This window comes from Lichenostomus cassidix, chromosome 15, assembly GCF_008360975.1.
Source record: "Lichenostomus cassidix isolate B80296 chromosome 15, HeHo_3.0, whole genome shotgun sequence".
Classification (NCBI taxonomy): Eukaryota; Metazoa; Chordata; class Aves; order Passeriformes; family Meliphagidae; genus Lichenostomus; species Lichenostomus cassidix.
In genome coordinates, this window is record NC_139496.1 from 5,345,809 (window position 1) to 5,373,104 (window position 27,296).

Below are 27,296 nucleotides of genomic sequence, written 5' to 3' on the forward strand. Positions count from 1 at the left end.
CTTTTTCTTCCAGAGTCTCTTGTGAAAGTAATTGAAAACACCCAGCTTATTTTTTGAAAGGGCTGGAGGAAACTAGTGATGATATTTTTTCTATTTGTTTCTTATTTTTATTTTAAACAACACTGGATGTTACAAGAAACCTCAGTGTTTCATATTGTTCTCTGTTTATTGATTGATTTGAAGGAAGATGGGAAGGGACGGTTCAGTTGGGATTTAGGGAGTGTTTTTTGAAGTCCGTCCCTACAGACTTGTGCAGGAGCCCTGGGAGCATCTGCTGGCAAGGCAGGACTTTATTCCCTGCTTTAGCTCAGAGCTTACTATGCTTTTTTCATTTTTCTCTTTTAAAAAAAGAAAGGTATTTTAGTCTGACCAGAAGGAGCTTTCTGCCTGAACCCAGTGTGATCCATGCCATGGCAAGACTTGAAATCTTCTTGTGCAGTTCTTTTCCTGCTTCCTTGGCTTTGTTTGGTCTCATGCCTGTTTCCCTTGGGGACACACCAAGCTCCTGTCCACAATTTATTTGTTGCCTTTTTTTTTTTTTTTTTCCCATTACGTGTGGCCTTCTAACAGAGCTAAAATATTGATCCTGTTCCATGCTGGCAGCACTGCGGTGAAATCTGTAGTTATAAACACATGGGATTAGCCAGCCTGCCCTCCTGTCCCTCCTCTGCTGCTGCTCCTGAGGCTCTGGGGGCTTTCACTGCCTCCAGCTTCTGGAAAAAGCCTGGAGGGAGCAGCTGAGGGCACAGTGTGGGATTAGAAACCAGAGTGTGAGGCACAGCAGGGCTCAAGCTGTTGGACTGGAGCACTGCCTTTGAACCCAAACGGTGACCTGGCACCAGGCCTGGAGCTTAATTAATGTGCTGCCATCTTGGGCTAAATGAGGGAAGTGCCCAAATGGTGCAGTTCAGGATGGAGGCAGGGTTACCCTGTGGGTTTACCTGTGCAGTGAGAGCCTTTGCTGCTCTTGATCTTGTTCCTTGCTTTGGTTGAGGAGATCTCTTTGTGATTTCAGTGAGGTTTCTTCAGAGCACAGGTGGATTCAGCAGAAAATGAATGCTGGGAGAAGGGGAAGTACTGGGTTTGCCCAAAATACACAATATTGGGATATGTTTTTGTCTTCTGAATTAAAGTTTCTGCTTCCCTCATTTAAATAAGGAAGTGGTCCTTTCAATATAGTGTTACAGTCATATTGGGAGTAAATCTTTCATGGTTATTGGGGAATCTAGCTCAAGAGATCTTAAAGCCTAATAGTGACTTCTCTTTCTTGGAGTTGTTAAAAAAAAAACCCTCAAAAAATGACTTTTTATGCAAGAAATTTCTCTCCTCTCCCCCAAAAGGCACCAGAAGTCATTATGTCACAACACTACGATGCCAAAGCCGACCTCTGGAGTATAGGAACCATCATTTATCAGTGTCTAACAGGAAAGGCTCCTTTCCAGGTGAGTTGCTTGGATTTGATGCTTCTGACTCTCTCCTGCTTTTTTTAATTTCTTTTTTTATCCGTATTCTAAGGCTTCTGTCATCTCTAATACCAGCTCCCATAGATCCAGCCTCTAGAAGGTCTGGCTGTCCAACACCTTGACAGTGTTGTGCTTTATATGTTGTAATGCTGGATGCGTTTGTTGCTGGAATATTATTCTACTCTGGCTGTATCTCATTGAAATGTATTTCCCAGTTATAAGTCCTTAGGAAAGGTCATTTATTGAGAAAATTGCCATGAATCAGTTAAAGCAGTGGGGTTTTTTTAGGCTTACAATTAGAAAATCAGTTTCTATTTACAGCTGTGCTCAGTATATAATTTATAATTATAATTCTGTTGGATGTGGAAGGACTATAAGATAGATTGTAATTGCAAGTTAATGTTCAGGATGATTTGGTGGTAAGTAGTGTATTGCAGCTAAATCAACTTGGTTTTCAGAGCAGTTAAGTAGGATCTTATCAGAAGGATCTTATCTGTCATCTCACAGCAATCTCTTCCAGCCTGAAATGTTTATGCTCATCTGATCCAAACCCCTCCAAATACAACACAGCCCTGTAAAACTCCACCCTGTGCTAAATGCCATAACCTCTGGCTGAGCTACAGCATATCCTTTGTGAACAGTATCCTCTGCTTTTAAATTTTTGAATTATGGAGAATTCACCACATCCTCGTGCCTGTTGGTTCAGGGTTACTTCACATATTTTTCATTATCCATAGCTGGAATTCATCTAGACTCAGTGTATTTTTCTTATTCCAAATCATTAGAATGCCATACTGTGTGTTACTTTTCTTCTTCCATCTCTGAATGAGATCAGCAGACTCTCCATTGAAGTTACTATTTTAAAGTATTGTATTAGTCATATTTTTTTCCTTGCTTTCTGGTCCTGTCATGTCCTGACATCCTCTTCATCCTGATTCCCTAACAAAACAAAATGGAAAAATCCCCAACAAACCCCAAAAATTAATAAAAAAGGAAACAAAACCAAATAGCTCAAAAAGTCAGTCAGAGGGAAATCTATGCTCATGTAATAAGGCAAATTTTATGAAGTGAAAGGCTTTATGAGCTTTAGTTCCACAGCTCTTTAGGATTTCACACAAGACCTGGAATGTTTATGGAGTTACATCACCAGGGAGGATGAAGTGAGTTTCTGAATCTGTTGCAGGAAAGAGTGGGCAAATACAGGAGTAAACTAATGGTATGTTTTGGTTTTGTCTAGAGCCAAGAACACTTTTTTCCTTCAGGGTAATATTTTCCCTGCTGCTATAAGAATCTTCCAGTGCTTTATATTCTGTCCACCAGCTTCCTCTGTATTTAGAGCAAGACTTCATTTCCTTTGCAGGTTTCTTTTTTTATAAACCCCTACAAAATGCACTGAAACTTCTGAATGGATTCTGTTTACTGGCTGCAGCCACTTGTCATCAGCGTTGGCTTCTTTGTTTGAGAGGAGAAAACGACTGTTAGGATGAAAGAAAATAAATATTTGTGTGTTAAGAAGAAAATGTGGGGGAAGAAAAAGCAAGCTTTGACTGCATGCATAGGAGAGCCTGGCACGAATTCTCCCTTGTATCTTAGTGCCTTGTAGTCTCTAAAGGCACCTTAATACTCATTCAAATTATTTAGTTACCATTTGATGTGGTGACTTTATCATAAGGGTTCTTTCTTTGTGATTGAGGCGTGGCAATGCCTTGGAGTGGGCAGTGAAGGGACACTTCAGTCCCTGCCAGCAGCTCCTGACCCTTGCTTTGTGCTTCCCTCACTAGATAACAACCTCTGTCGGGCTGGGAACAGGGGTTTCTCTATTTCCATTTTGCCCACACCCTTTCCTCTTTTGGAGGTCGTATTTTGAAGCAAAATGCCAAGCCCTGCTTGTGAGTGCAGCAGCAGCTGTGGATGTGTTTGATCAGGGAGAGAGAGGAGCTCAGCCCAGATGGTTCTTTGTGCCCATCTATTTGTTTTGGCCATGTGTGTCACAAATTGCCTTCCAGCTTCAAGATCCAGGTGAAAGAAGCCCATCTAGGGGAAGCTGGTTAAAGGTTAATTTGCTTTCTGTCTTTGCTGGCATGACTGTGTTGTAAGAATTTGCTGATGGTCAGTGAGCAGGCAAGATGATGTTGTTTACAGGGCTTTTAGGAGAAAAGAGGAGTGGTGGACAGAGGTGATTTGGATGCCATGAACAGGAATGAGTGCTTTTGGGAGGGATGTCTACCAGTGGGTGGGAGGAAAACTGGCTGATTCCACATAGTGCCACCAGCAGACCCAGTTGTACAGGGAAGCCAGGAACTGGATTTCTGAGTGAACCTCTTCAGGGTAAATCCTCAGGCTGGTGAGGACAGCCCCTCATCTCTGCCTAGCTGGGATTCCCATGGGAATCTGGAGCTTGGTGGCATGAACATGCTGTGTTTGGGTGCTGTGGCTGTCACTGCCTGAGCCAAGGAGGCACCTCCAGGAGGATGCAAACAAAAAGGACTCTCCAGTGTTATCTGCAGTGAGGAGGAATGAGCTGCCTAAAAATAAAATAGGGCTTCAGGGAAATGGAAAAGAGATCGAATGTGTGGAAAGGCTGAGGCAGCTGTCAATCCTGAACGTGCTTGTAAATCAAGACAGAGATGTGTGCATGTACGTGAATGTGATTTCTGGCTGTCTCAGAGTTAAAATTAACCATAGGTGGGTCACACAAGGCAATTTCCCAGAGCCATTCCTGTCCCTTCCCTGCCTCACTGCACACAGACAAGAAAGAAGCTGCTGATTCTCAGATGTGAACAGTTGGTAGGATGGCTGGTGAAGCTTTCTTAAGGAGCTTTTTGTATTAAACATGCCCATAAACAAAACAGTGAGACTGCCATAGGGATGAGATTAATGGGATTCATAATCCCTATAAACAGATTTGCTGGGCGCTGTGTTAATGTGGAATTGTTAATTTGCCTTGCCTAATAAGTGGTCTATACTCACATCTCTGCATTTCTGTCGCTGAGGACAGGACTTGAACAATGCAGTTCCTGGTCATGCTGACCAGAAATGGGAAGTTCCTTGGGAATGTAGTAGTTTGCTCTTGTCCTTATCTGAGCTGAAATGATTGGGACCTCATGCCCACCGTGAGGTGATGCTGGCTGTGTAAACAAGTGACAACCAGAAGCAAAGCTGGAGGCAGAGAGGAAAGATTTACACAAGGTCTAAAACAATCCAAAACCAATCTAGTCCCTGTCAGATGGTGTTTTAAATATGATTAGTTAAATGACCTCAATCTCCTTTTCTTTTTTTTTTTTGCGGGGGAGGAATCACACTGATATTTCTGGTGGCTTCTGTTGTGTGACCCCATTTAAATCTGGGCAGCTCTTGGTAAGCAGACACCCCACAGAGCACGTGCAGGTTGTGACAGAGCTGGCTCTGGCAATGGGACATCAGATCCTGCTAAAGACCATGAAACCTGGTTGTCTGCTGTCTGAACCTTTCCATGAATCTTCCGTCTTTCTAGGGACATGATGTCCTGTGTCTGTGGGAGAGTGAGCCAAGGAGCAGGGAAGTGACAAGAGAATTAATGCAAGTTTTTCTGCCTGGTCTGGCAGCTCTGAAAGAGTTAACCTGCCTGTTTATGTTCTCATCCCAGCTAGCTGTTAGGTGAAAAACTAATTTCAAAGTCTGGTGTACCAAGTTCACTGCTTTAATTCTGAGTTAATTCTGTCTGCATAAATACTAGGATAATGTATCACTTACAGCAACTGCTATGTTGTGAAATGGGCCTCGAGGAAGGCTAGGGAAGGGCAGATTTTATGCCAAGAATTTGAGCTCCTGGTTTATTTGCTAGGCAGGCTGCTCTTCTGTTCCCAGATCTGTTCTTCTGGTGTGCCCTGTGTCCATGGGGACAGGAATTCCTGGCACTGCTGGGTTATTTTGCTGAGACTGGGTGCAGTGACTGACTTGTTGCTGTAGTCAAAGAGCCATTGGCTTTTGGACCCATGTTTGTGGGTCTGACCGTGCTCTGTTGGCAGTAGAGACAAAAACATCCATGGACAGCTAAAGAAAAGGGTTCAGGTTTTTTGTTTGCTTGTTTCTGGTCCTTGGGCTTTCAGGCTCTCTGAATGCCAGCCACTTAGTTGTGGGAGTTTTAAAATATCTTTAAATATTTTCAGCAGGTTTTCAAGCTTTTCCCTAGAGCTACTGAGCTAGAAACATCATTACTTATTTTTTTCTTTCTAACATATCTGAATCCCCTTTCTGCACCTCCAAATCCCCAAGGAAAAGATTCAAAGAGCAGGACAGATACCATACACCTGCTATGGAGTGTTGACTAGACAGGGCTGTTCAGGGAAGGTGTGAATGTCTCTGGCCCTCCTCTGTCTGAGTGCTGGGCTTGTGCATCCAGCCTTGCCCAAGCACGACAAATCCACTGCTGAGTGCTTTTGGAAACACCACCCTGCCTGCTTTCCACATGCAGTGCTCTTCCAGGCAGCCAGCACCGAAGGGGATTTGGCAGGGTTCTGCTGAATGCCTGTGTTGGCTCAACATATTTCCACTGCTGCTCAGGACAGAGTAACAGAGTGGCAGGATTGGATTTGTCCAATTGCCTCTATATATAGAAAGGGTAGACAAAACCAAAATGCAGCTGCTCCACAGTGACATGAGAGGGGCACTGAGGGTGTGAGCTGACCTGCTGGGGTGCCTCCTGGTTGTAGGGAAAGCTGAGCTCTCCATTCTGCATCCCTGGTTCTGGTAGATGGGTGCTATCCCAGAGGTGGCATTTGGCTCTGGGTACCTTGAATGGTCTGGTTGTTATGTGCTTAAAATGTGTTTTTCCTCTGGTGCTTTTCTTGGGCAGGGTGTATCTGCCTGGGAGGTAGATTTCAAGTTAAGCTCTTAGCTTCCTAAAAGAGGGAGTTCAGATGATGTTTTTACTGTGTTACAAACATTTCTGGGTCTTTTTTTCCCCCATGATTCTTAGAGAAGCACTATTTACTGAAAGGAGAGGTGAGCAAAGTTGCTGAGGGTCCTTAGTGTTTTATGAATTGTGTGGTAACAGCAGGAGAGCAGTGGACAAGTTACTGGCAGCAAGCTGTGTGACTCAGTCAATTAATAATGAAGTTACATGAAGCTGGTTTTACCAAATTAGTGGTGATCTATGTCTGTCTGTGCTGGACACTCACTAGAATGACTCTTCCCCTGGCATTTGGACACCAGCCTTGAGTCACAGGCTCTTGAGGACAGCCCAGGTGAGGCAGTGTGGTCTGGGTGGGAGGAGCTGACAGCCTGGGGTGGTCCATGCAGAACAAGTGGGGATTGTACTGAGGCAGCAGAATGAGGAGGAACAGCATCCCTACAGGGACATCTCTAGAATTCATACAAAGAGGGAACTTCATTGAGGATTTTATTTCTGTCCAAGCCAGTGCTTAGAAACCCTCTGTAATGAACTGGGCTTCATGTATGTGCTGCTTGAATATACTCTGTCTTTATTGCCAGGAAAATTTCTGACAAAACAGTGTTTGAAGTCGATCAGAGCTGCATTGTATTTGTGAAACAATTGAGCTGATGCAACAGGAAATGACCAGAGCAAAGAGCCAAGGCTTGTATCTCAGTGATGTGAATGAGCCCTTCCCTCCCGGTGCTGGAGTTCTGCCCCTCCCTGTACCTTGTATCTGTCAGGAATATTTGTCATGCTCTGGGCGATGTGGCCAGGCCATTTGGTGCAGTGTGCATGCTTGCCTCCCTAGAGTCTGCCAAATATTAATCTAATTACATTCCAAGATCTGCAAGGGGAAAGGTGTAAAATGGAGTTTTCCTGAATCGAATTGAGTGGCAGCAATTGGAAATTATGATGCAGTTTGGCACCTGTGTGAAAAGGTGCTCTGCATCCATTTTGATGGTTTGTGGAGAAATTATTTTTGTGCCTTCTCTTTGGGTCCCTGCTGTATCTGTGAATGGCAGAGGTTGTGTTATTGCAGAACAGACAGCCAGGAAGTATTTTTTGCCTTCCTTCAGGAATCCAGTAGCATTTATTGGTACAAGTCAACAAGAGAGCTGTGTAGCTTATGTTGGTAAAGCTGTGTAAAAAACACTGCCCTGATGAGTACTACACAAGTGTGTTGTTGATACTGTCAGCTTTTGAGGCTCTCCCTTTGGTTTCTCTTGAGGTTTTTTCACTGAGCTCTGAGTTATCCTTAATTTTCATCTTCAGCCAGAGGGAGTAGGTGATGTTGAAACAGCATCTTCTGTGGCTGCTTTTCCAGCCGTGCTGTGTTAGCGGTATTTTGATGGCCATCTGCAGATTGGCCTGTCTGATTTGCCATTTTAAGCAACTTAATTGACCTTAAATGCTTCTAATTTAGAAATAGAAGTAGGTGGAAGGCTCGAGGGGTTTTTGAGCCTGCCCTGAACATCAGGAGAAGCTGCCTGTTGCCTCCTCGTTCACACTTTCCTACACACTCTGCTGCACTAATAATTGATTGCAGATGAATCCCTCTGATCTTCCTGCCCTGTTTATGTGCCTTCATGTCTGTGTCGTGCCAGCCTGCCTGCTCTGCCTTTAATAAAGAGACTTTGCCTAAGCAGAAACGCTTGAGACACCAGGGTTAATTTACTGGCCTGTATTATTCATTGCATACAAACAAATGGAGAAATTATGCTAGGGGATTTTTTCGTGTCTACGCTTCCCTACTGGTGATTTTATTTTTAACCTCAGCTGTAAACCTCTTGTGCCTAGCCCCCACTTTTTTTTTTTTTTTTTTAATCCCATCTCTCAGAATTTGGCATCTTGTCATCAACATCCCCTGCAGTTGTGTATATTACTGCACAAATAAAATAGGAGCTGTGGCTGGAGACCTTCTGGCTTCCTGGAATTAAAGCAGAAAATCCTAATTCAGTTGCTGTTTCTCCATGTTCCTAGTCTCTTCACAGATCCCTTGCCCATCAACAGGCTCCCTACCCCTTTTCTAAATGCCCTGCAGCATTAATCCATGTTCACAGCAGGAGCTGCCATTCATCATTTGGGACTGCTCACAATTATTTAGTCTCCTGGGTGAGGCTATTAGGGCAGCTCAAACCTGAGCATCAGAGCCCACTGCAGTGAAGCTCAGCCCTTGGAAGGGCAGGGCAGGACAGAACCTGGTCAGGGACAAAATGGCAGCAGGCTGAAATACTGTGTTTTCACTGTGGCACAGGGCTGGCTTTTCAATCTAAAGCAAGCTGCAGCTTCTCATTTTCTGTGCTGTTCCAGCCATTGAAAAGTGCCTCTGCTCTTCAGAGCTACTGTGAAACAGAAATGCTAATCCCTTTTTTTTATTGTCACCTGCTTCATGTATTGGTTTCTTTCTCCCCCACAGGCCAGCAGCCCACAGGATCTTCGCCTCTTCTATGAGAAAAACAAGATGCTGATGCCCAAGTAAGCATTTTTCCAGTGTCGATGTTTGTAGGCACTTGTTTACTCTGTGTTTACACCTGTCCTTGCATGCTCCTGGCTTGTCACTTGGGGAGGTGACTAAAATATTTGGCTACCTGCCTTTCCCCGTTCCTTAACCCAGCAGTGACGTGGCCCAGAGAAAGTCTGACAGCAGCAGGATAGCCAGGGTTGGGGAGTTCTCTCTCTCTGGTGTTCTCCTGCACTGCAAAAATTGAGGACTGTTAGTGATTCTGAGAGCCAGCAAGGGCTCCTGTTCCACACGTGGCTCCCCTGAGGCTGAGAGCCTCAGGAAGAGCTCATGGCAGTTCTGGGATGGTGTGAGCAGCCAAACTGCAGCCTCTCCTGTAACCTGCCATACCTGACTGCAGATCACATTCCCATTTCTCACGTGTCAGGGCAGCAACTGCTTATGTCCATCCTGCTGTTGGGGGAAATACTATAACCTTGCTGGAAATGGACACTGCTGCAGTTTCCAGGGGGAAGAGAACTGCTCTCATCCCAGTGGAGTGTGTGTTACCTCTTTGCTCAGTGCTCTGATTTGTCAGGGTATTTTGGTTTTGTTGCTGTGGTCTTTCCTTTTGATCTCTGAGCTCTTAAAGCAGAAGCTCATGCCTGCTCTGTAAACCTCAGCCTGGTGCAGATACAGGACTGACGTTCTAGATTATATATCCAAAATTTGGATGACCTCTTTCAAACAGAAAGTTAGCTTCCAGTTGGCAGAGCTGCTAATGCAGCCACATACACAGGAAGTTCATTGGGTTGCCCTATATGGATTTTTCTTTTACCTTATCAGTTCAGACAGCTCCAAGAGGTAACTGGAAGGAACTGTCAAGAAGCTGGAGCTCCTATCAATGGCTTGTGATATGCAGTTAATTTCCTTTTAAATACTTCCTTTTTTGATTTGGGGAGAAGGCACAAATTTCTACCAGGATTAGCTCTGGGGCACCTGGATTAAACCAGAGGGTGTGATGGAGTAAAGCACCCAAAAAGAAACAATTTAAAGCAAAAATGCCGCTGCATAGTTGGAGCCAGTCTGTGTGAGCAGAAAGTAGAGCTTCTGTTTTTCCTACACAGCCCCAAACGTGGCTGCTCACCTTTGAGGTAGTTCCTCTTACTAAATGAGAAATTAATCCTTAAAACTAATAAGTTTCCTTGATAAGATCCCACTGCCCTGCTGTTGTTTGGCTCATGGTGCAGGCAAGGGGAGAAATGAAACTCAGCTGTAAGAGGAGAGCAAGTCTGTTCTTGTAGGGATTAGTCCTGCTTTGAGTCCTTCACACAGTCTGCAGTTGCCATTTTCACTTATCTGCATTTTTAAACCACCAAATTCCTCCAAAATTCAGATCCAAGCCGATTGCTTTTGTCACTGTGGAAGTCAGATCTGAACTGGCTTTAGTGTAAATGGCAATTCCCTCATTCCAAAGTCAGTTTGTCTCTTTAACATGGGCTGCAATCTGTGCTATTTCTGAGTAAACATGAATAAACTGCTTGAGAGCCCTGCCAGCACAGGATGAAACACAAAACTACTCCAGAGACCTCCTTCTCAGACTCCAGCAGTGCCAGGGTTTGGTTTCATTTTCCTTGGGGCTAGGCAGGCTGGCAGACACTTCCCTGCCATGGCCAGGGAAAGTGTTTTGGCTTGGGAATGGGGTGGGGAGGCAGTTCTGCCTGCACTTCTGCTGCTGACAGGTGAGGAGATGCTGTTCTGAGCATTCTGAGGAGCCCATGGCAGGAGAAGCCCAAAGGCCACATCATTTAAATAGTGCTGATCTAAATAGTCAATATTCGTTGTGCTGGTTTGCAAGGCAAAGTACATCCCAGGTCATGGGGGCAAGGAGGCAGATTTGTTGCTTATGTTTAAAAAGATGGCCTTAGAAAATAAAACTGTAGAGTAGCACAGCTTGATGCTTCAGACATGGGAGATAAGAGGAGACAAGCAGGTTGTTAATCTGTACCCTCTTTGTCTGTGTTGTGCCATCTGAAGTCCATGACTCTGTCTTCTGTTTCTTGCCTTTAAAATCATACCAAGGCTAAAGTCATAGCTGGGAAATGGACTCATTTTGGATGAGAGCTTTATGTGTCACAGATAAATAAATGATGATGAAAACACTGCAGGGCTGCAGGACTCCAGCACTAATGCATTTTTCAGGAGGCTGCTCGCTGTGGTATCTTTGGGTTATTCCATTGTGTGTCCAAGGGACACTTCTTTTGATGGGAGGCTCAACCTGAGTCTCAGTCTAACTGCATCCCTCCCAGGGCCCTGGATTGTCTCAGGTCACAGGAGGAGGGTTAATGTGGCCTGGGGAGGTGTGTCACCACTGCTGTGTCAACCTGAGAAGGGGCACAGAACCATTCTAGCATCAGGGATGGCAAAGCAACTCCTCTAGTACAAACAAGGATGAGGGATGCTTGCTGTCATTCCCTGTTCTAGGAATCACTGGGTTCAAATTCCTGCTCCAGCAAGGCTTAGGGCTTCAGAGAAAAATAACTGGGTGGTACTGAAATGTGTAAACACATACCTTGCTTCCCATCTCCTGTTTCACTGAACAGGAGTCTGGTAGTCCTAGCTAGCACCCTTTGCATCCCACTATTTTTGCGCTAGCTTGTTTTCCCCCAGTCTGTGGCAGGGTGTGTTGGTGGAGATGGAGTAGGAAGGGTTTTTTCTCCCAGCAGTGGTCAGGCTTGGCCTCGGGGTAGTGAGTGATGCCAGAGCCACGTGCAGAGCCACTGAGAGCTAAAATTACTGTGCTGGGCACACATGTCATTACCTCAGCTGACCCAGCGTGGGGAGAGGGGAAAGCCTGGCAGAGCATGGGGGCCATGCTGGGAGCAGCCATGATAAAGAGAGTTAATACTGAGAGGAGCTGCAGCCACCCATGTGTCACTGGGAGAGCTCTGCCCAGCCCAAAGCCCCCAGCAGCACTTCTGGGGATGCAGGGAAGTCAGCAGAGCTGAATCCACTTACGCAAGAGCTGAATTCTGCTTTCCCTGCCTTAATCCATTCATTTATTCCCTGCATTTTTCAATCTGCTGAGGTTATGAGGAGCTGCCCTGGCCTCTCCCCCATCTGCTTGTGGGGTGAGGGAGAGCACAGTGCTTTACCATCTCTTTTGTATTGCAAAGGCCATTGAAAAGAATGTTTTCATCCTAACTATGCTGAAAACTGGGGTAATAACTGCATGAATTTTAGCTTGCTCAGGTGGCAGTTGCTCACATCTTAGTGGCCTTTGATTAAAATATGCTGTATATCAAGGCAGCAAATAGACAAAGGTTACTTGCTAGTCTTACATAAGCTGCACTGAAAAATAAATGCCTTAATAAAATGGTAGTAATTGGTGATACATTTCACCACCATCTTAATTGGAAGCTTCCCCGTGGAAACTGCTTTGTTCCAGTGAGCTTATTCCCATTAGAGCAAGTAGGAGTGATTTTAGTTATTATGTGTGAAGCACTGCAAGTGGAATGGGCTTAGCTGAGGACCAGAGGGATGACACTGTGAAGGAAAGGATCTGTAGGTGCTCATAGGAGAGGCCACTAAAGCAAAATTAGCTGTAGCCTGAACAATGGCAGTGGGGAGTGAAAGCCAGAGATGCAAAACAGAGACATTTCTGCTCAGCCTCCCTCCAGTGAGCTCCTGGTGTTCCTGGCCCAGCAGGCATGGAGCGAGTTTGCATTTGCCAGTTGCCTTCCTGAATATGTAAAAGCAGTTAAAGTAGCATGCAAGTCTCTCTTATTTTGCTTTTGTTTTCAATCCTAGCATCCCCAGGGAGACATCAAGCCACCTGAGGCAGCTCCTGCTGGGCCTTCTGCAGCGTAATCATAAGGACCGCATGGACTTCGGTAAGACCTCCTGCTAGTTTGGGTTCTGCTGCCTGTCTGTGTCTTTTGGCACTGCACAAGCCTCTCTGCTTTGGGCTGGTGCTGGTAAAGCATCCAGACACCTGGATTTCACCTGTGCCTGGAGGGCTGCATAATCTTGAGGGGTTTAGTTTATGTGCTGAAAAGGTCAGTGCTGATTTCAGTACAATTTTGTAAACCAAGGAGACTTGGCACACCTTCAGCATGTGTTTATTACTTGCATTCCCTGTCCTGGCTTCTGCTTTTATAATCTCTCTGAGCTGTTGTTGTGTTCAGTATGCTGCTAGGTAAAATGTGTCTTGTGCATGTGTGTTTTTTGTGTCACAGTTCCTTCCCAGAGCTGAAAGCTGCACACATTTACTGAACAATCTAGTCACTACCCTCTATTTCTCAGGGTTTGCTGTGATGATCTGAGCCAGGAGGTGTAGCTGCTTGCAGACCCTTCCCTCCCTCTCCAGTTTTGTGGAAGGAAGCCTTGTTCCTTCTCAGGGTTCAAGCTGGCAGTCTCCAAGTCTTTGTTTCAGTCTCTTGACTTGGCTGACATGAGGATTTCCTTTTTTGTCTAAATTCCTTCTAAACTGAGATCAATCATTGAGAGCTTGGTGGTTCTGACTTGGCAGCATCTTACAGATGTGTTTTAGCTGACCTCAAAGGTCTGAAGAACCTCCTAGGAAAGCTATGCCCTAGAGGAAAGCAGACAGAGGTGGAGCCTTTCTTAGAGCCCCTGAAAGGACTGGGTCATCTAAAGGCAAACATACCTTATGTGTGTTTAGTATGTTGCTTTTTAGTCAAACTTGGGTTAAAAGAGTTTGATATTTCTGGGGTTTGAGGGTTGGTTTTCTGTTGGGTTTTTGTTTGCTTATCTGCTCAGGTAGGTTGTTTTCTGTTGGGCAGCATATGCTAGCTGATGAGGAGGAATTGTTTTGCACCCTGTTGTTCTTTTGGATTAGAGATACCAGGAAGGCCTTTCTGGGGATGGTCAGCTGGGTAAGCAACTGTGGATTACCTGAGGCTGATCATAGTTATCCAGTCATGAATGCACAGGACTGGTTACTGGAGTATAGAAATGAGAGAATGAGCCTTTTGCAAAGTGAGTTGTGGAAGACAACTTGGATGACTCACAGACTGACTTGGATGGAATCACCTGGCAGGGTTATTCCCTGCAGATCTTTCATCTGGGCTGTGGATCTCCACCTCTTCTATCATGCTGCTGTGCATTTCAAAAGAAGGTATCTTTGAGGTTCTTGATTCCCTGCTGTCAGAAATTGTCTGGCAAACCTTTTCAGCCCACATAAGCTGTTTTTTACCTCTTGGGAGTGGACTGCATGAACCCATGTCTAACACTTAGAAATTTGAGATAGTAGACTTTGATACCACTCTGGACAACAGTTACATCTTGCTGTATTGAGATTATTCCTGCCCTTAATCATGAATTTTTCAATAAATTGGCATGTCCCCAGAGGAGAGGAGCCCCAGAGGGTTTCCTGCTGCTGTCACAGTGTCCTCCACAGAGCTCCCCCACAGCTTAGGGGAGTCACACAACAGCAACACATGAGCTTGAAGCTTCATTTACTTGCTGTGTGGCCCAGCTGCTGTTCTGCCAGGAACTGATGCTCTTTGCAATCTCAAGATTATCTAGAAGAAAACCAGGAGGGTTTCAAGTTGCAAGTTTCCTGCTGATGATTACAAGCTGGGTTGTTTGAATTTTGCTTTGCAAGCACAGCTAATAAGCAGTTTAGAGTGGGGAGGGGGAAAAGTAAAAGAAATCATCATTTCCACCCCCTCGGTTGAGTCAGCTTGGCTGAGGGATGGTACCCTCCTCTAGTGCAGCAGGCTGAAAAAGAAGCAGGAAACCCCAGCAGCTGAGCAGCTCCCACAGGATGGGGATGTTCTCCATCCACAGCAGATCTGATCTGTGAGATGCCAGCTTTCCCTGCCAAAGATTTCTATTCCTTGTGTTGGGCTAAGCTCCAGACCACTGCACTTTGGCTGCAGGACCCTGGCATGGCTGTGGCAAGGAGGGCTGGGGGCACAGGAATTGTTTAAGATTAAAAACCAGACAAAAAGAAAAAAAACCCAGTTACTACTTTCTGGAAAGCTCAGTGGCCAAAGAAGAGCTGTTTACAAAAGAAGAGGTTTGTAAACCTTGGGTGTTGCAACAGGAAATCCATTCTGGGAAAGAAGTTGAAGCTCAGTAATCAGTGTTGATCCATGGCTGACGCTCCCAAAGGGCTGAGTTGCTGATTGTGATAGGAGAGGGCTCTGGCAAAGAGCTGCAGTGACTCAGGGATGAAGGAGTTGGGAGAAGTGGCTACTTGTGAGGACAGGCAAACATGTAGAGAGTGTTCAGCAAGCTGGGACAGAAGCTTTTCTTGGCCTGGATCTGCAGAATGAATTCCCATAATGAGGGGAGGAAGCAGCAGTTGTGTTTGATGTGAAAGGGAGTGAGTTCTGGGCTGTGGTTCTGGGGTGGCTCATTAAAAATGCATTTCTGCCCTCAGTGCATGATGGGTTTGGGTCTGTGTGCCATGGAAGATCACTCAGTGCAAGGCTTATTGTCCATCATTCCTCTCCTGTGGAGTGAGTGGCAGTGCAGGGTGACAAATACAGCTCCCCATGATCCCTACAGCTAGGGTGATTCACCATCCTGATCACCCAGAGATCCAATTAATTTCCCATCCTTTTTTTATGAGCAGGTCCTGCATTCAGTCTCCCGCCTGTATTCTTCTATATGCAGCCACAGTCAGTCAGCTTCCATGGCTGCATGGAAAAATCACTGTATAACACTGTAACTTCCTGTGCTTTAGCTGCCTTGTAAACATCTTACAGTAATTTTCTTTCACTGAATCATTGTTCTTGATTTTTTTCAGATGAATTTTTCCATCACCCATTCTTGGATGCAAGTGCCTCTATGAAAAAATGTAAGTACTGCATTTTTGATTACAACTCTTTTTGAACCATGGCCTGACTTTCTTTGCTGCTAGTTCAAAAGGAAGCAAAACCACTGCTTTATATTTCCTTGGTTATTAGGCAGGAATTCAGTGTTTGGTACTGTGTCATGTCCAGATTTTCCCACCAAAATGTATTTAACTTTACTGAGTTATCTTCAAAGGGATGATTAGGGGGATATATAGAAACATAAAGTGGAAGCAAATGTAGGTTTGAAATGCATTCAGCTGCTTTGTGTGAAGTGCTTGGCTGGTGGGGTTCTTACAGGTACTCAGGATTATGCATCATGGTCTTGCTTTTCATCCTCATCTGTAGGACCATTCAGGACAGTGAATGGTGCAAACTGCCACTCTTTGCCCTGCTTGCCAGGTTGGCTGTGCAAAAGGGCTTTGGTTACCATATCTTGTTTCATCATTTACCTCCAAGTTCTCAAAATATCTTGTTTTAGAAGGGTTACATTTGGTACTCTGCGAGAGCTGGCCAAAACACACAGAGATTTGTTGAAACTTCTCTCTTCCTTCTTTTGATGCAAAACTTTTGAAAAGTTGCAGCCACGTGTACTATGGTTCAGAGGTTTGTTTTCAGTGGAAAACAGTTCAGAATGGCTTCTAGTGCATGTGACATCATAGTCCTCTGGCCAGGAGACTTGGGTTAGTGGAACTGTGTATGGTTGTCTTCTCTGGAGGGATTCTCCTCGACCTTCAATCTCATGAGTAAATGATAGCACCAAGAATCATCATTGGTGATTAATGTGGGATGCCCAATGCAAGGTCTTGGAGGAAACATGTCCAGCACAAACCCAGTTGCCCTTTGGACTTATGCCATGGGTGGACACTCCTTGTCTGATATCCACATCTCTCCTGACACTCTCAGGACTTCTGAGTTGTCCCTGATGAGATTTTACCTGTGCACTCAGGTGATCGTCCTGCGGGCAAGAAAAGACGCTTCTGGTTTCGGGGTGTTTTCAAAGCAGCCAGGGCCCTAAACCCCCCTGCAGCAGCAGGATGTGGGGCCAGCCCTGGAACATGGGGCAGGAAAGGACTGTGGCCACCCAGGGCTGCTCCTAAGCCAGCCCAGCTCCTGGCACCTGCTGGCTTGCGGCTGTGTGGGAAAAGCCCTTTGGAGTCTGATCCCCCTGTGGGCAGAAGATCTCCCCCTCAGGATGTTCTTGTGTGCCCACCAGCTCGTCTCTTACCTCCAGCTGTCCCGCTGCTTCACTGGCCAGGGGAGCAGAAGACCCTGGAGAAACGGGAGAGGGTTCTCCTGGCCTGGCCCCAGTTTCCAGCTTGTGCACAGCTGCTGTGCAGGAACCAGAGGTGCCATCATGAGCAGGACACTCAGCCTTTGCCCCCAGCTGCACCAAGGTTAACAGTGTGGGGTCAAGGACCAAGGAAAAAGGTGCCTTTACAGGCAGGTAAGGCCTACACAAACCCAAGACCTCCCTGTCGCCCTGCTGGTCCTCACCTCCGGACGTATGTCCACAGCCTGGAGTCCTCTTCAGGCAGGAGAGACTGCTTCTGGTTTTGAAGACATGGGAGAAGTACCTCCCCATTGCTGGAGATGCACAGAAGTCTGCTGGTGGAAGAGAGAATTCTTGCAGTCTGCTGTGAGGTCTCTGCTGCTGCCAGATGCCAGTGATGGATTAGAGCCTCTGGGAAGTGTGGTGAAGAGCCTGGAGGAGAAAGGCTGCCTGTGGTCCTTTTGATTTCTGAATGAGAGAGAGAAGAGACAGTGTGTCAGAAAGGTCAGGTTATGGTGATCTCCATAAGAAAAATTCACCTGGGATGCATGGAATGCTGCCTAGGCTTGACCCTTGCAGAAGTGTGTCTTGGCAAGGCTGCAGTTCTCAGGGGATGGCTCCCCTGACTCTCTGTGCAGAGCTAGGGTGAATCCAGAACCTTGCTGTGCTTCTTCATCTCAACCTGTGGCTCAGCATCACGACTGTAGGAAATACCACAGAGAAGAAGAGCTGCATCTGAAGCATGATGTCGTGCTCAGACTGAATTTGAGCCCTCAGTGGAGAATTGGGGGAGGAACAATGTGCCCCAGTTGTCTTGTTGCTCTCCTTGAGAGCTGATAATTGGCAATCACTGCCTAAGTCATTCATATGAGTTTTTTGAATATAACATAATTTTGTAATTTGGGAGAATTGGTGAATCCTCGAATGTAGATCATTCACCAGGTGGATAATTTTGAAGCTGCTAAGGCAGGGGGATCCCCCTTGTTGAAATACATTTGCATGTTTTTTGAGATGCTTCAGCAAAATCAACATTTCTTTCAAAAATCTTTCAATAAGACATTTCTGACAAGCACCTCTTCTTCACTGCTCTTTCAGGGGGTGGTTGTTCTCATATCCCTCCTTTGATCTCTTTCCTTTAGTGGAGCAAGGATTTAAGCTCTGCTTTCCCCAGGCTTCAGCCTGGACAGTGGGTTTGTGGCCCTTGGGCTTTTTTTAACTAAGGTGTGAGCTTTATTTTTTTGTTTGTTTGTTTATTTATAATTAATTTTACATTGTGGGTTTTGTACCTGTGACTAAGCATGTACTTTAGATGTGTAAAAATTTATTAATAAAAGTCTTCAAAATGCTGTGTCTAGTCAGACTGTCGTTTGTCTGTAGCCAGGTCTGATCAGCATATGGTGTGTTCAGTAATAACACATGAGAAGGCATAATTAGATGCTTGTGCAAGTCTTCTCTCAGTAAACACACTGTAATTGGTACCCGTGCAGAATATTTTGGAGGTTTTTCTGCTCTTGCCTTTAATGAATGGGAAGCTGCTGCCTCCTTGACTCTGAATTAAGAGAGCATGAAAGGTGAGCAGTTATGGTTCAGAAGTGCAGGGGTGGTTCAGTGTCTGAAATACCTGCCAGGCTTAGCTTGACTTTTGCCATCTTCATAAATCTTATTATGCATAAAATACTCAGGTGAAAAGTAGCAAAAAATCCCCAGGACTTCTGCATGTAAAAGGTTTTAATGCTGCAGACTTTTAAACTCTTAGAAGCAGCTTATTTGGGCAAGTCTTTTCAGAGTTTGCACTCAAACTTTACTGCCTTGTCAGAGATTGCAATTAAAGAACTTTTTGATGAGTGGTTTTAATTGAATCCAGATAATCAGAAAAGTGCATCTCTCCAGTGTATGTAGAACTCAGACTGCAAATAAAGCTTTTCTATAAAACTTGAGGGTTGGATATTTTTAGGACAACCGAGCCCCTGGTAGGATGATGTGTCAGAAGTTATTTTTGCAAGTGTAGGATCCAGTATCAGGATCCACACAGCTGGAGCACAGGCTTGCCTTTATGGCTCCCAGCTCTCCCATTTTGAAACCAGTTGGCATTGGTTACACAACGTGCTGGATGACTGTTTTGCTGCTGGAACAAGTTGGAGAGGACAATTATGAAAACAGACTTATTTACATTACAATTACAATCCAGCAATTTCTGGATTTGGGTGGGGGCCCACAGTTCATGTTAACATTCCCCACATTCAGACTCAACTGAAAACATGATGAGCCAAGTGCTTGCACCCTTTTTAATTTTGAGCTGGGAGTGCCTGGGTGTGTGGAGGAGATGGAAGCAGGCGTCTTGCTTTCAAGCTGCCCTACATGGCTGACACTGAAAAATGCCCCAACAGGGATGTGGAGGTCAGAGAGGGTTTTTCAGAGCCAAACTTCATGGTTCTGCATGCATCAAAGTCTGTTTGGAGTGTCAGGACCTTCTGAGTTGGGGCTCACAGTGTTACAGTCTGAATTTGAGGAGTTCAAAGGGATTTAAATAAGAGCAGTGATTAATAGAGGCTGTATCTAAAGGAGTGCTTCATGCAGCTGAGTTTGAGTTTTAGATGATAATGGCAAAGTCTGCCAGCTTGTCTTCCCTCCTGATTAATGAAAAGCTGTCTGAGGCAAATAGTCATAAATAGAAAAGTCTCAGTTCCAGCCAGGTTTAAATCAATAATCACAGAACCAAAATAGACTGGAGGGGACCTTGTGAGAGAACTGGAATGACTCTAACAAAAATACTAATTCCAGGAAAAATGAATGGTGATGCAATGTGTGGATACAGTAGAGAGTTCACTTACCTTTTCTTAAAAGCACCTTTCCATAACAGGAATGTCTGTCTGTACCTGGGGGAATTGTTCTGTAGCAGCTGGCAGGAGCAATAGGGGGAGACCTTTTTTCCCCTCTTTTCTAGTATTAAATCTATAGGGAAGGTCCTAGGGATTGCTCTGCAGGCTCTGTGGGAGGACTGTGGAGATCAAAAGCAGTGCAATTGAGGCAGGCAGAGCTCTCCATTTTATGGGGAAGTTCCCAGGCCTCTGTGTGTGTTCCCTGAGCAGGGGCAGTGGGAAGCAGCTGTGCTGGCTGTGGGCAGAGTGGCTCTCCATGCCAAGCCCCTGACTGACCTCCCAGAATACCCTTCCTTGGGATATCTCCATCCCTGCTCCTGTAGCTCAGCCAGGGCAGTGAATTAGAGCAGCACAGCCCATCAAGGGCACTAAAGCTAGTGTAGAATAGATGCAGAAGCCAAAAAGTGTGTCCAGCCCCCCACAGGCATTCCACTGAGATTCCTACTTGTTAATGTTGCCAAAGGCTGGAGCAGATCACTGTGACCCTGGTTAAAGTGGTCAATTACTTACATTAAAATACAGATTTTAAGTCTACACTGCTTTAGCTTCTTTTCTCTCCTATTGTTGGAGCTCATTACATCTTTCTCAGGGTGAGGAATTCAGTGTCTCAGTGATTGCTCTCTTTGTGATAAAAAGAGCAATCACACTGGTCCAGTCATCCTTTAACCTTCTTTGATAGGCTGCATGGAAAGACTTCCTAAAGCCTTTTATCAAAAGGCATATTTTCCCATTCTTTTATCATTAGAACACTGTTTCAACAGTTAATTGCAGAGAGATGTACTTTTACTTTTCTAGCCTGTTGAATAGAGTAAGTACTTTGTAGTATCTAATGGGATTAATGACAGAGGTAGTTTTACTGCAGACAGAAGCATTCTTCTTCTAGGTGTTATTAATCTCCCCTGTATTAAGTATGGAGTCATTAGCACAGGTACTGTAAAAGTAGAAATTTGATACAAAATGCTAATTCTCTGCCAGAATAATGGAAGAGCAGCAAAGTGTTCCTCTCCTTGCTTAAACATTGCCTCCAATCTCTGTCTTACATCATTCGAATACCAAAGTGGTTCCAGTGCAAAATCTGACTTCAGGCTGCCTTGAAGTGGGGATTTTGGGCTCTTCTGTGCTGTTCAGTCTTGTGCAGGTGGACTGGGAAATTTGAACCACTAACTACTTCAAAGTCCTTTGAAGAGCCATTTTTACCTTTGACTGTCTCCCTTCTTGGCTGAGCTGAACTCTTCTGTTATTTACTGAACTTCACTTGCATAAGTCACTGGAGTTAAATACTCTTTTCTCCTGTGATGCCTTAATCATCTTTTCTGCCTGAAGGTCAGTGCTAACCAGACTTTTCAGTGTAAGCTTTAGGCCTCTCTGGGTTACAAAGGCCAGTGCAACAATGAAGTGAATAAAACTGGCAGTTCCTATATTGAACAATGAAACATAAAAGGAAGGGGTGCAGAAATGGCCTGTGCTGTGGAAACAAGTTCTGTACAAAGATTTCAAATGACCAAAACATGTTTAACTTGCAGACATGACCGAGTTGAGCTATAGGAATCAATGCACTATTTCCTTGAGGAAACCTCCTTGAGGGTTTTTTGTTGGGTTTTGGGTTTTTTCTCAGAGTATGTGGCCTGGGATGCCCGAGTGGCTGTTTGGACAGCAAACACCCAGGCCTCGAGTAGGCATGTGTTTAACTTGGCACAGAGCTCACAATGTTTGATGTATGTGTGCCAAGCCACAAGGTCTCACGGAGAAGAATCTGTCAGGCTATGGTCTAACTCCTGACTTCTGCCCCAGACATGAGCAGCTCACTTCACTTTTCTGTTTGTCTTTCCCTGCATTTGCAAAGATGTTTTAGAGGCTTTTAGGGCAGAAATCATCTTGCTGCCTGGGTTGGTCAGCTGTTGAGGGGGCATCTGACCTTGGCCAGTTCTGAGACCTGTGAGAGTGTGCACAGAGCATGTGAATCACATAACTGACAAAATGCTGATTTTCTTTTGTTCTCCTTTAATTGACCATATATGATGCATGAGATACATGACTGTACATGAGATAAACCTGATGGGAAAAGACAAAGAAGACCTTTTATTATTGCTTGATCTGGGTTTAACCACTTATTTTGGTTTTGTCTTTTGCTGGTTTTAGCTGCTTCCGTGCCAATGCCTTCTTATCCCAGTTCTGGCTCTGGTAGTTCCTCCAGCAGCTCTTCCACTTCCCACCTGGCATCACCTCCTGTAAGTACAGCTTAGAGGATGCTCTGTTTGTGTTAGTGGTTTCCCTGCTTGTGTCTTTGAAGTGAGGTCTCTGCTTTTGCTCTCTTCTGGTGCAAATCACTGAACTCTGTAGTTCTGGCTGGGCTCTTGCCCATTTAGAGTTTGGATCCTGAAGGTTGGCTTGCTCTCCCCAAGACATATTTCAGCGTGCCATTGCCTGTTGGATGAAAAGCCTTTATGAAAGAAGTTGGTATGAACAACTCTAGCTTGTCTTGGCAGAGATGGAAAGCTCCTTGGAACCCAAACCAGTTGCTAATTCAGGGTACAGCTCTGCTTCCTTGGCTGCAGGTTCTCTGTTTTCAAGCAAAGTCTCTGCAGCCTGAGAGTAAATCCACCTCTTTCTGACCAGCATGTCCAGGCACCACAGAGGGACATTCTGCAAAGCTGTTTGCTCAGACCAGACCTGCCACAGTCCAGTGGTCTTGTGAAAGATGATCTGAACTGATGGTTTTTCTCTCTGGTTGCCTGAAATCGTGAAAACTTTTCTGGAGGGCAGAATATTAAGTGACCAGTGAAGTGACATTCCTCCAGCTTGCTGAACTGAAAGCTTGTTTTTGAAGGCTCTTGGTAAAAGCTGCCTTTGACTTTGAACTCAGGAATGCTGGTGGTGTGATGGGTAAGAGAAGGGAGAAGGATGGGATTTTTTTCCTTCCCGGCATGACTGCTTTTTTGCTCTGTTCTCTGAGTTTCCCTGGGCCAAGGTGTCTCAGTTTGATGTGGGAAAGGCTGTGGGGCAGCAGCAGAAGTTGATGTACGTGCTCATGGTGTGAGCTGGATGGAGAGGACAGATCTGCTCTCCTTTGAATGTTTCATAACTGCCCCTGAGAGCTTCCTGCCTGCAGCCTGAAGTAGAGGATGGTTGGCTGAGGCCCTCCTGACCATAAGACTCCCAGAATGAGCAGATGGTGTGAATAACAGCCTCACTCTCCTGAGCTTTCCTGGTCTGGGAAGCTCAAGGATGGAACAGAATCACTGCCAGACCCCCCTAACAGGGGGTCCCATGTTAGGGGTTTACTGCACCTCTCCTGCTTTGCCTGTGGAGCTTTTGCTGATGGAGCTGTGCTGGCTCAGTCTGGGAAAAATGCCACGTCTGCAGGGCAGAGTTTGCAGATTGGGTGGAAAAGAGACATCTTTGACAGCTGAAAAATTCCTTCTGCCTGGATTTGCTGCATGTACAGAAAAAGGGAGTCCCCACTGGTGCAGCAGGAGAGTCTCTGGAGGGTGAGCAAAGTTTTAATGAGGCCCAAGTGAAAGCTGCTTCAAGTCTTTCTCAGCCTGGAAATGCATTAGGATAAAGATTGTGATCTACTCCGTGGGCAGTTCAGCTGCCTTAAAGCTTTCTTAAACCATCCAGCCTCCTCCATCTGTCTTCAACATGAGGGGATTGTGGGGCTATTCATCATTTAGCCAAAGGAAGCAGGAAAATGGGATTTTTTAGGGACTTTCCTGCCTCTGACAGCTGTGAGCTGTTTATCTGCTGAAAGTTTAGTCTCTTTTGGGCCTTTTTTAGGTCCTTAGCAGCAGCACAGTGAAACAGGGTGATCTTGAAAGTTCAGGAACACTTATTTCCATGTTACCAAGTGCTGCAAAAGCACAAACAGAGACCATATGGTTAATGTTGATGAACAAAACAAAAAACTTAACCCTAAAGAACAAGCAAAAATATCTCAGAAGGCTCCTCTCAGGTTCCCAGCCCTACTAAAGTGAGTTGGTAGAAAATACCTGGTTGATCCAGAAAGCCTCAGCAGAGGGATGCAGTACACCTCAAGTGAATTTTTCTTATCTTTGAAGCATCAGACACAAGTATGTTTTGTGTAACAAAAGATGTGCTGTTCTGTCGGGGACATAAAAGGCTGTTCCTCTTCAGTAAATTTAACAGCTGCTTCTGGCAAACCATCAGCCTTGGTTTATCAGCAAAATGTTGTTTGTAGTCTTGTACTGCTCAGTTTAAAGGATGGAGCAGAATGATGAAGGAGCTGTGCTGAAGCCAGTGTTTGTTTTCTCCTTGAATTAGCAGTCCCTTGGAGAGATGCAGCAGCAGCTGCAGGAGAAGGCGCTGGCATCTCCTACCCAGGACTCTCCTGGCTTTCTGCATGGATCCAAGGACTCTGCAGGAAGCAGCAGCAAGAATTCCTCCTGTGACACAGATGACTTCGTCATGGTCCCAGCACAGTTCTCAAGTAAGGTGGTTTCTGAAAATACAGGTGTTGTGAGCAGAGGGGGAAGTGGATGTTAAGAATAGATAGTGTAAAGTTGAAGGAGTGATTAAACTTGTCTGTTCTGACTGAATAGAAGGAATGTTCTCAAGCTGGCAGAGACATCAGGCTCACTGGCTAGTTTCTTAGGATGTTTTGTAATTATGTTTAAGACAGGATTTGAGAGTAAAGATTACCTGAGGACCTCAGTAAGAGGTTGAACCTGGAAATCCAACTGGAAAAGCAGATAAACAGGCTCACAGAGAAAAGTCTTTTTCTTTTAGAAGCTTTTACCATGTTATCCTGTCTTCAGTTTCACTCAGCATCACACGCCAAGACAGGATTTCAGCCAGCAACCTGGATCTTATACTTTAAAAAAATCCCTGAGAAAAACTAAAATATATAGTTTTTTTCTTCAAACACTCTAAATTTCATTTTAGCACCTTTATGTGTTTATGCTTTGATAAGAATTGCTTGAAAATACAGATGTACATACAGGGCCTTAGTTCAGCAACATGCCTAAGCATGTCCATGCACAAGTCCTTACTTAACCAGCAGGACTTTGTTCAACCTTGCCCATGTGTGTGATGCTTTGCTGAGTTGGAACTTGGTGATAAATGCTGTGATTCCTCCTTTCACAGTTGCACCACTTAAAACAGGAATTTGGAGGGGTAAAACTGGATTCTCTGAAAGATCTCTGCAGTACTTGTGATAAGGAGGAACCCAGTGTTGCTTGTGTTTTCCCTGGAGTCAGTGGTGGGATCAGCATACACTTGCCTGGTGCTGGTCATGTTGCCAGTGTTGAGATGTTTGTTGTGTTTCCAGCTGCCAGCTCATTTGGCTGCCCTGAATTTTTGCCATGAAAGCCAGGAATGTTCCCAAGCCCTACAAGCAGCATGTACCACTTTTACACAGCAGCCAGTGGTTTGCACCAAGTGGACATGGACCTTTTGTCCCAAATGATTCTGTCAGGTTTTGGCATTCTTCCAACATGACTTGCTTTCAGCCTAAATTTCCCAAAACTTCAGGGTGTAAGGATCAGCAGCATCCACCATGAGGTTCAGTTTCAGCCCATATGTATTTTGCAAAACACTCACTTCATGAACAACTCAGCAGGGCTTGGAGGAGCAGGAAATCTCAGTTGCTATGAATGTATAAAGATTTTTAAGAAAATTACCTTGAGTTAATCTGTTTCTGCACTTCCTTGTCCCTCAGGTGATTTAACTGCTGAGGCTGCTGGAGGGAAACCAATCCAAGACAGCCTGATGTACAGTGGGTAAGACCACCAAGGCAACTGAAACTGGGAGCCTGCTGGGTGTTTGGGACTGTGGGGTTCCGGTGGATAGGAGGGAAGATGTTACTTTGTAAAGCCTTTTTTTCAGGACTTACTGTCATATGCCCGGTTCTGACCATTTCCAGTTTGATCCTCACATCACCAGCATGTGATGGGGACAGCATGAAAGTCCCCAGAGCTCCCACAGCTGAGGTGCTGGGCAGACACAGCTCTTTGCTGTGCTTTGTAGCAGGGAAACAGGATTGGTTCCCAGGCTCTGACAGCTGGGTTCTTTCTGTTTTCCTCAGGAGTTCCCTGGTGACTTCAGCAGGCTTGGAAAGCCAGGGAAGGACACCATCTCCATCACCCCCATACAGCAGTTCTCCAAGCCCATCTGGGTAAGAAACAACTGTTCGGTGGTGACTGTGCAACACTGAACATTTGAACACCCGTTGATTTCCAGGGGGGAATTTAGTGCTGTTGTTGTGCTGGGCAAGATCCACATCTCTCCTCTTAATTAAAGGGTAACAAGAAACACCCAGGAGAAACTCCCCAGCCTTGGGCACTGATCAGTCCCAACTACTGAGCTTGTCTCTCCCTCTTCTGGCTCTCAGGAGGGGCTTGGAGAGAATGCAGGAATTAACTCTGTTTCCTGAGGGGGCAGGGATTGTTCTCAGGCAGAAGGTGGATGTACTCCTCTGGCACATATGTGCTGCTCAGCCCTCAGAGGTGGAGAGTATTGCAGCTAAAGACCTTTGTTTCTAAATTCATGCAGTGAATTAGAGCACAACTCTTTATCCAAGGCTGATGGACTTGAGTTTCTGGACAAATGTGGGGAGTGTTGCTCATCTCCCCTGGCTGCTGAAGGGCAGATGAGGGTCTGCTTAGTTGTTTGTGGTTTGTTGAAAATCTCCTTGTGCTGTGTCTCTGTAAAGTAATGCTGATACTGGACCTTGTTTACTGACGAGGGATGCAGGAGTAGGAGGAATATGTGCAAACAGGCGTGGTCATGGGTTTATTTCCAACTAAACCAGTTGCTCTAAACTCACTTTTGGCCTTTAGAAATGTTGTAGGCGACAGCTGCCCACACATAACAGCACCAGCTGCCCAGTGGGGCCAGACACTTTTGTGTTCTGGAGGTGTTAATGGTCTGTGGAAGGTGTTGGGCCTTGACTCTGGGCCTTGAAAGTTTTAGGGTACATGCTTAGCTTGCAGGGAGCTGGTGATGTTGCTTCCCATCTTGTTCTTGCCTGCGAGGGAAGCAGGACAGCTTTCATCTTCTGTTCTGTCAATATGGCACCTGTCAGGGGAGGACACTTGAAGGGGATTTCACACTGGGAGATAGATGACCCTAAAATCTTTTTTTAGAAGGAAATACAGTCCCAGGCTGCGTGTTGAACACATTTGTCACATAAACAGAGCCCAGAAAATGACAAAACATAGCCTCAAAGCATACAAATTTAACAGAGAATAATATAGCTCAGAGCCTGGCTGACGTGATCAGATTAATTGGCAAGTGTGTACCACAGTGTGGAGTTTAATTGCATGAGGCTTCTTATGCCATCGCCTGCTAAGCTTTTTAACAGCTTATTCCTTAACTGATTCCTTTGCATTCTGGAGATCAGTCTCTATTAAAGGATTTTGCCTTGCTTCTGGGGAGCAGTGAGGGCAAATTCATGGAAGTTGACTACAAATGCTTCCCACTTCTCACTGTTCACCAAGCTGGCCTCATCATCTTCTGCTGGATCCCAAGGTGGCCAGTCA

General features: G+C 45.3%; 1 protein-coding gene across 7 annotated transcripts in view; it reads left to right on the top strand.

Moving 5' to 3' along the window:
- Nucleotides 1-27,296, top strand: part of ULK1 (unc-51 like autophagy activating kinase 1) — a 75,603-nt gene that overhangs the window by 25,885 nt on the left and 22,422 nt on the right. For 6 of the 7 annotated variants that reach the window (XM_085075733.1, XM_085075732.1, XM_085075734.1 and 3 more), the window contains exons 9-16: nt 1,341-1,442; nt 8,795-8,853; nt 12,629-12,711; nt 15,600-15,650; nt 21,937-22,025; nt 24,079-24,244; nt 25,475-25,535; nt 25,841-25,930. In XM_085075733.1, coding sequence (XP_084931859.1) covers nt 1,341-1,442; nt 8,795-8,853; nt 12,629-12,711; nt 15,600-15,650; nt 21,937-22,025; nt 24,079-24,244; nt 25,475-25,535; nt 25,841-25,930 — 701 coding nt within the window. The remainder of the gene's footprint in view (nt 1-1,340; nt 1,443-8,794; nt 8,854-12,628; nt 12,712-15,599; nt 15,651-21,936; nt 22,026-24,078; nt 24,245-25,474; nt 25,536-25,840; nt 25,931-27,296) is intronic. The other variant, XM_085075731.1, reaches the window with a different exon arrangement.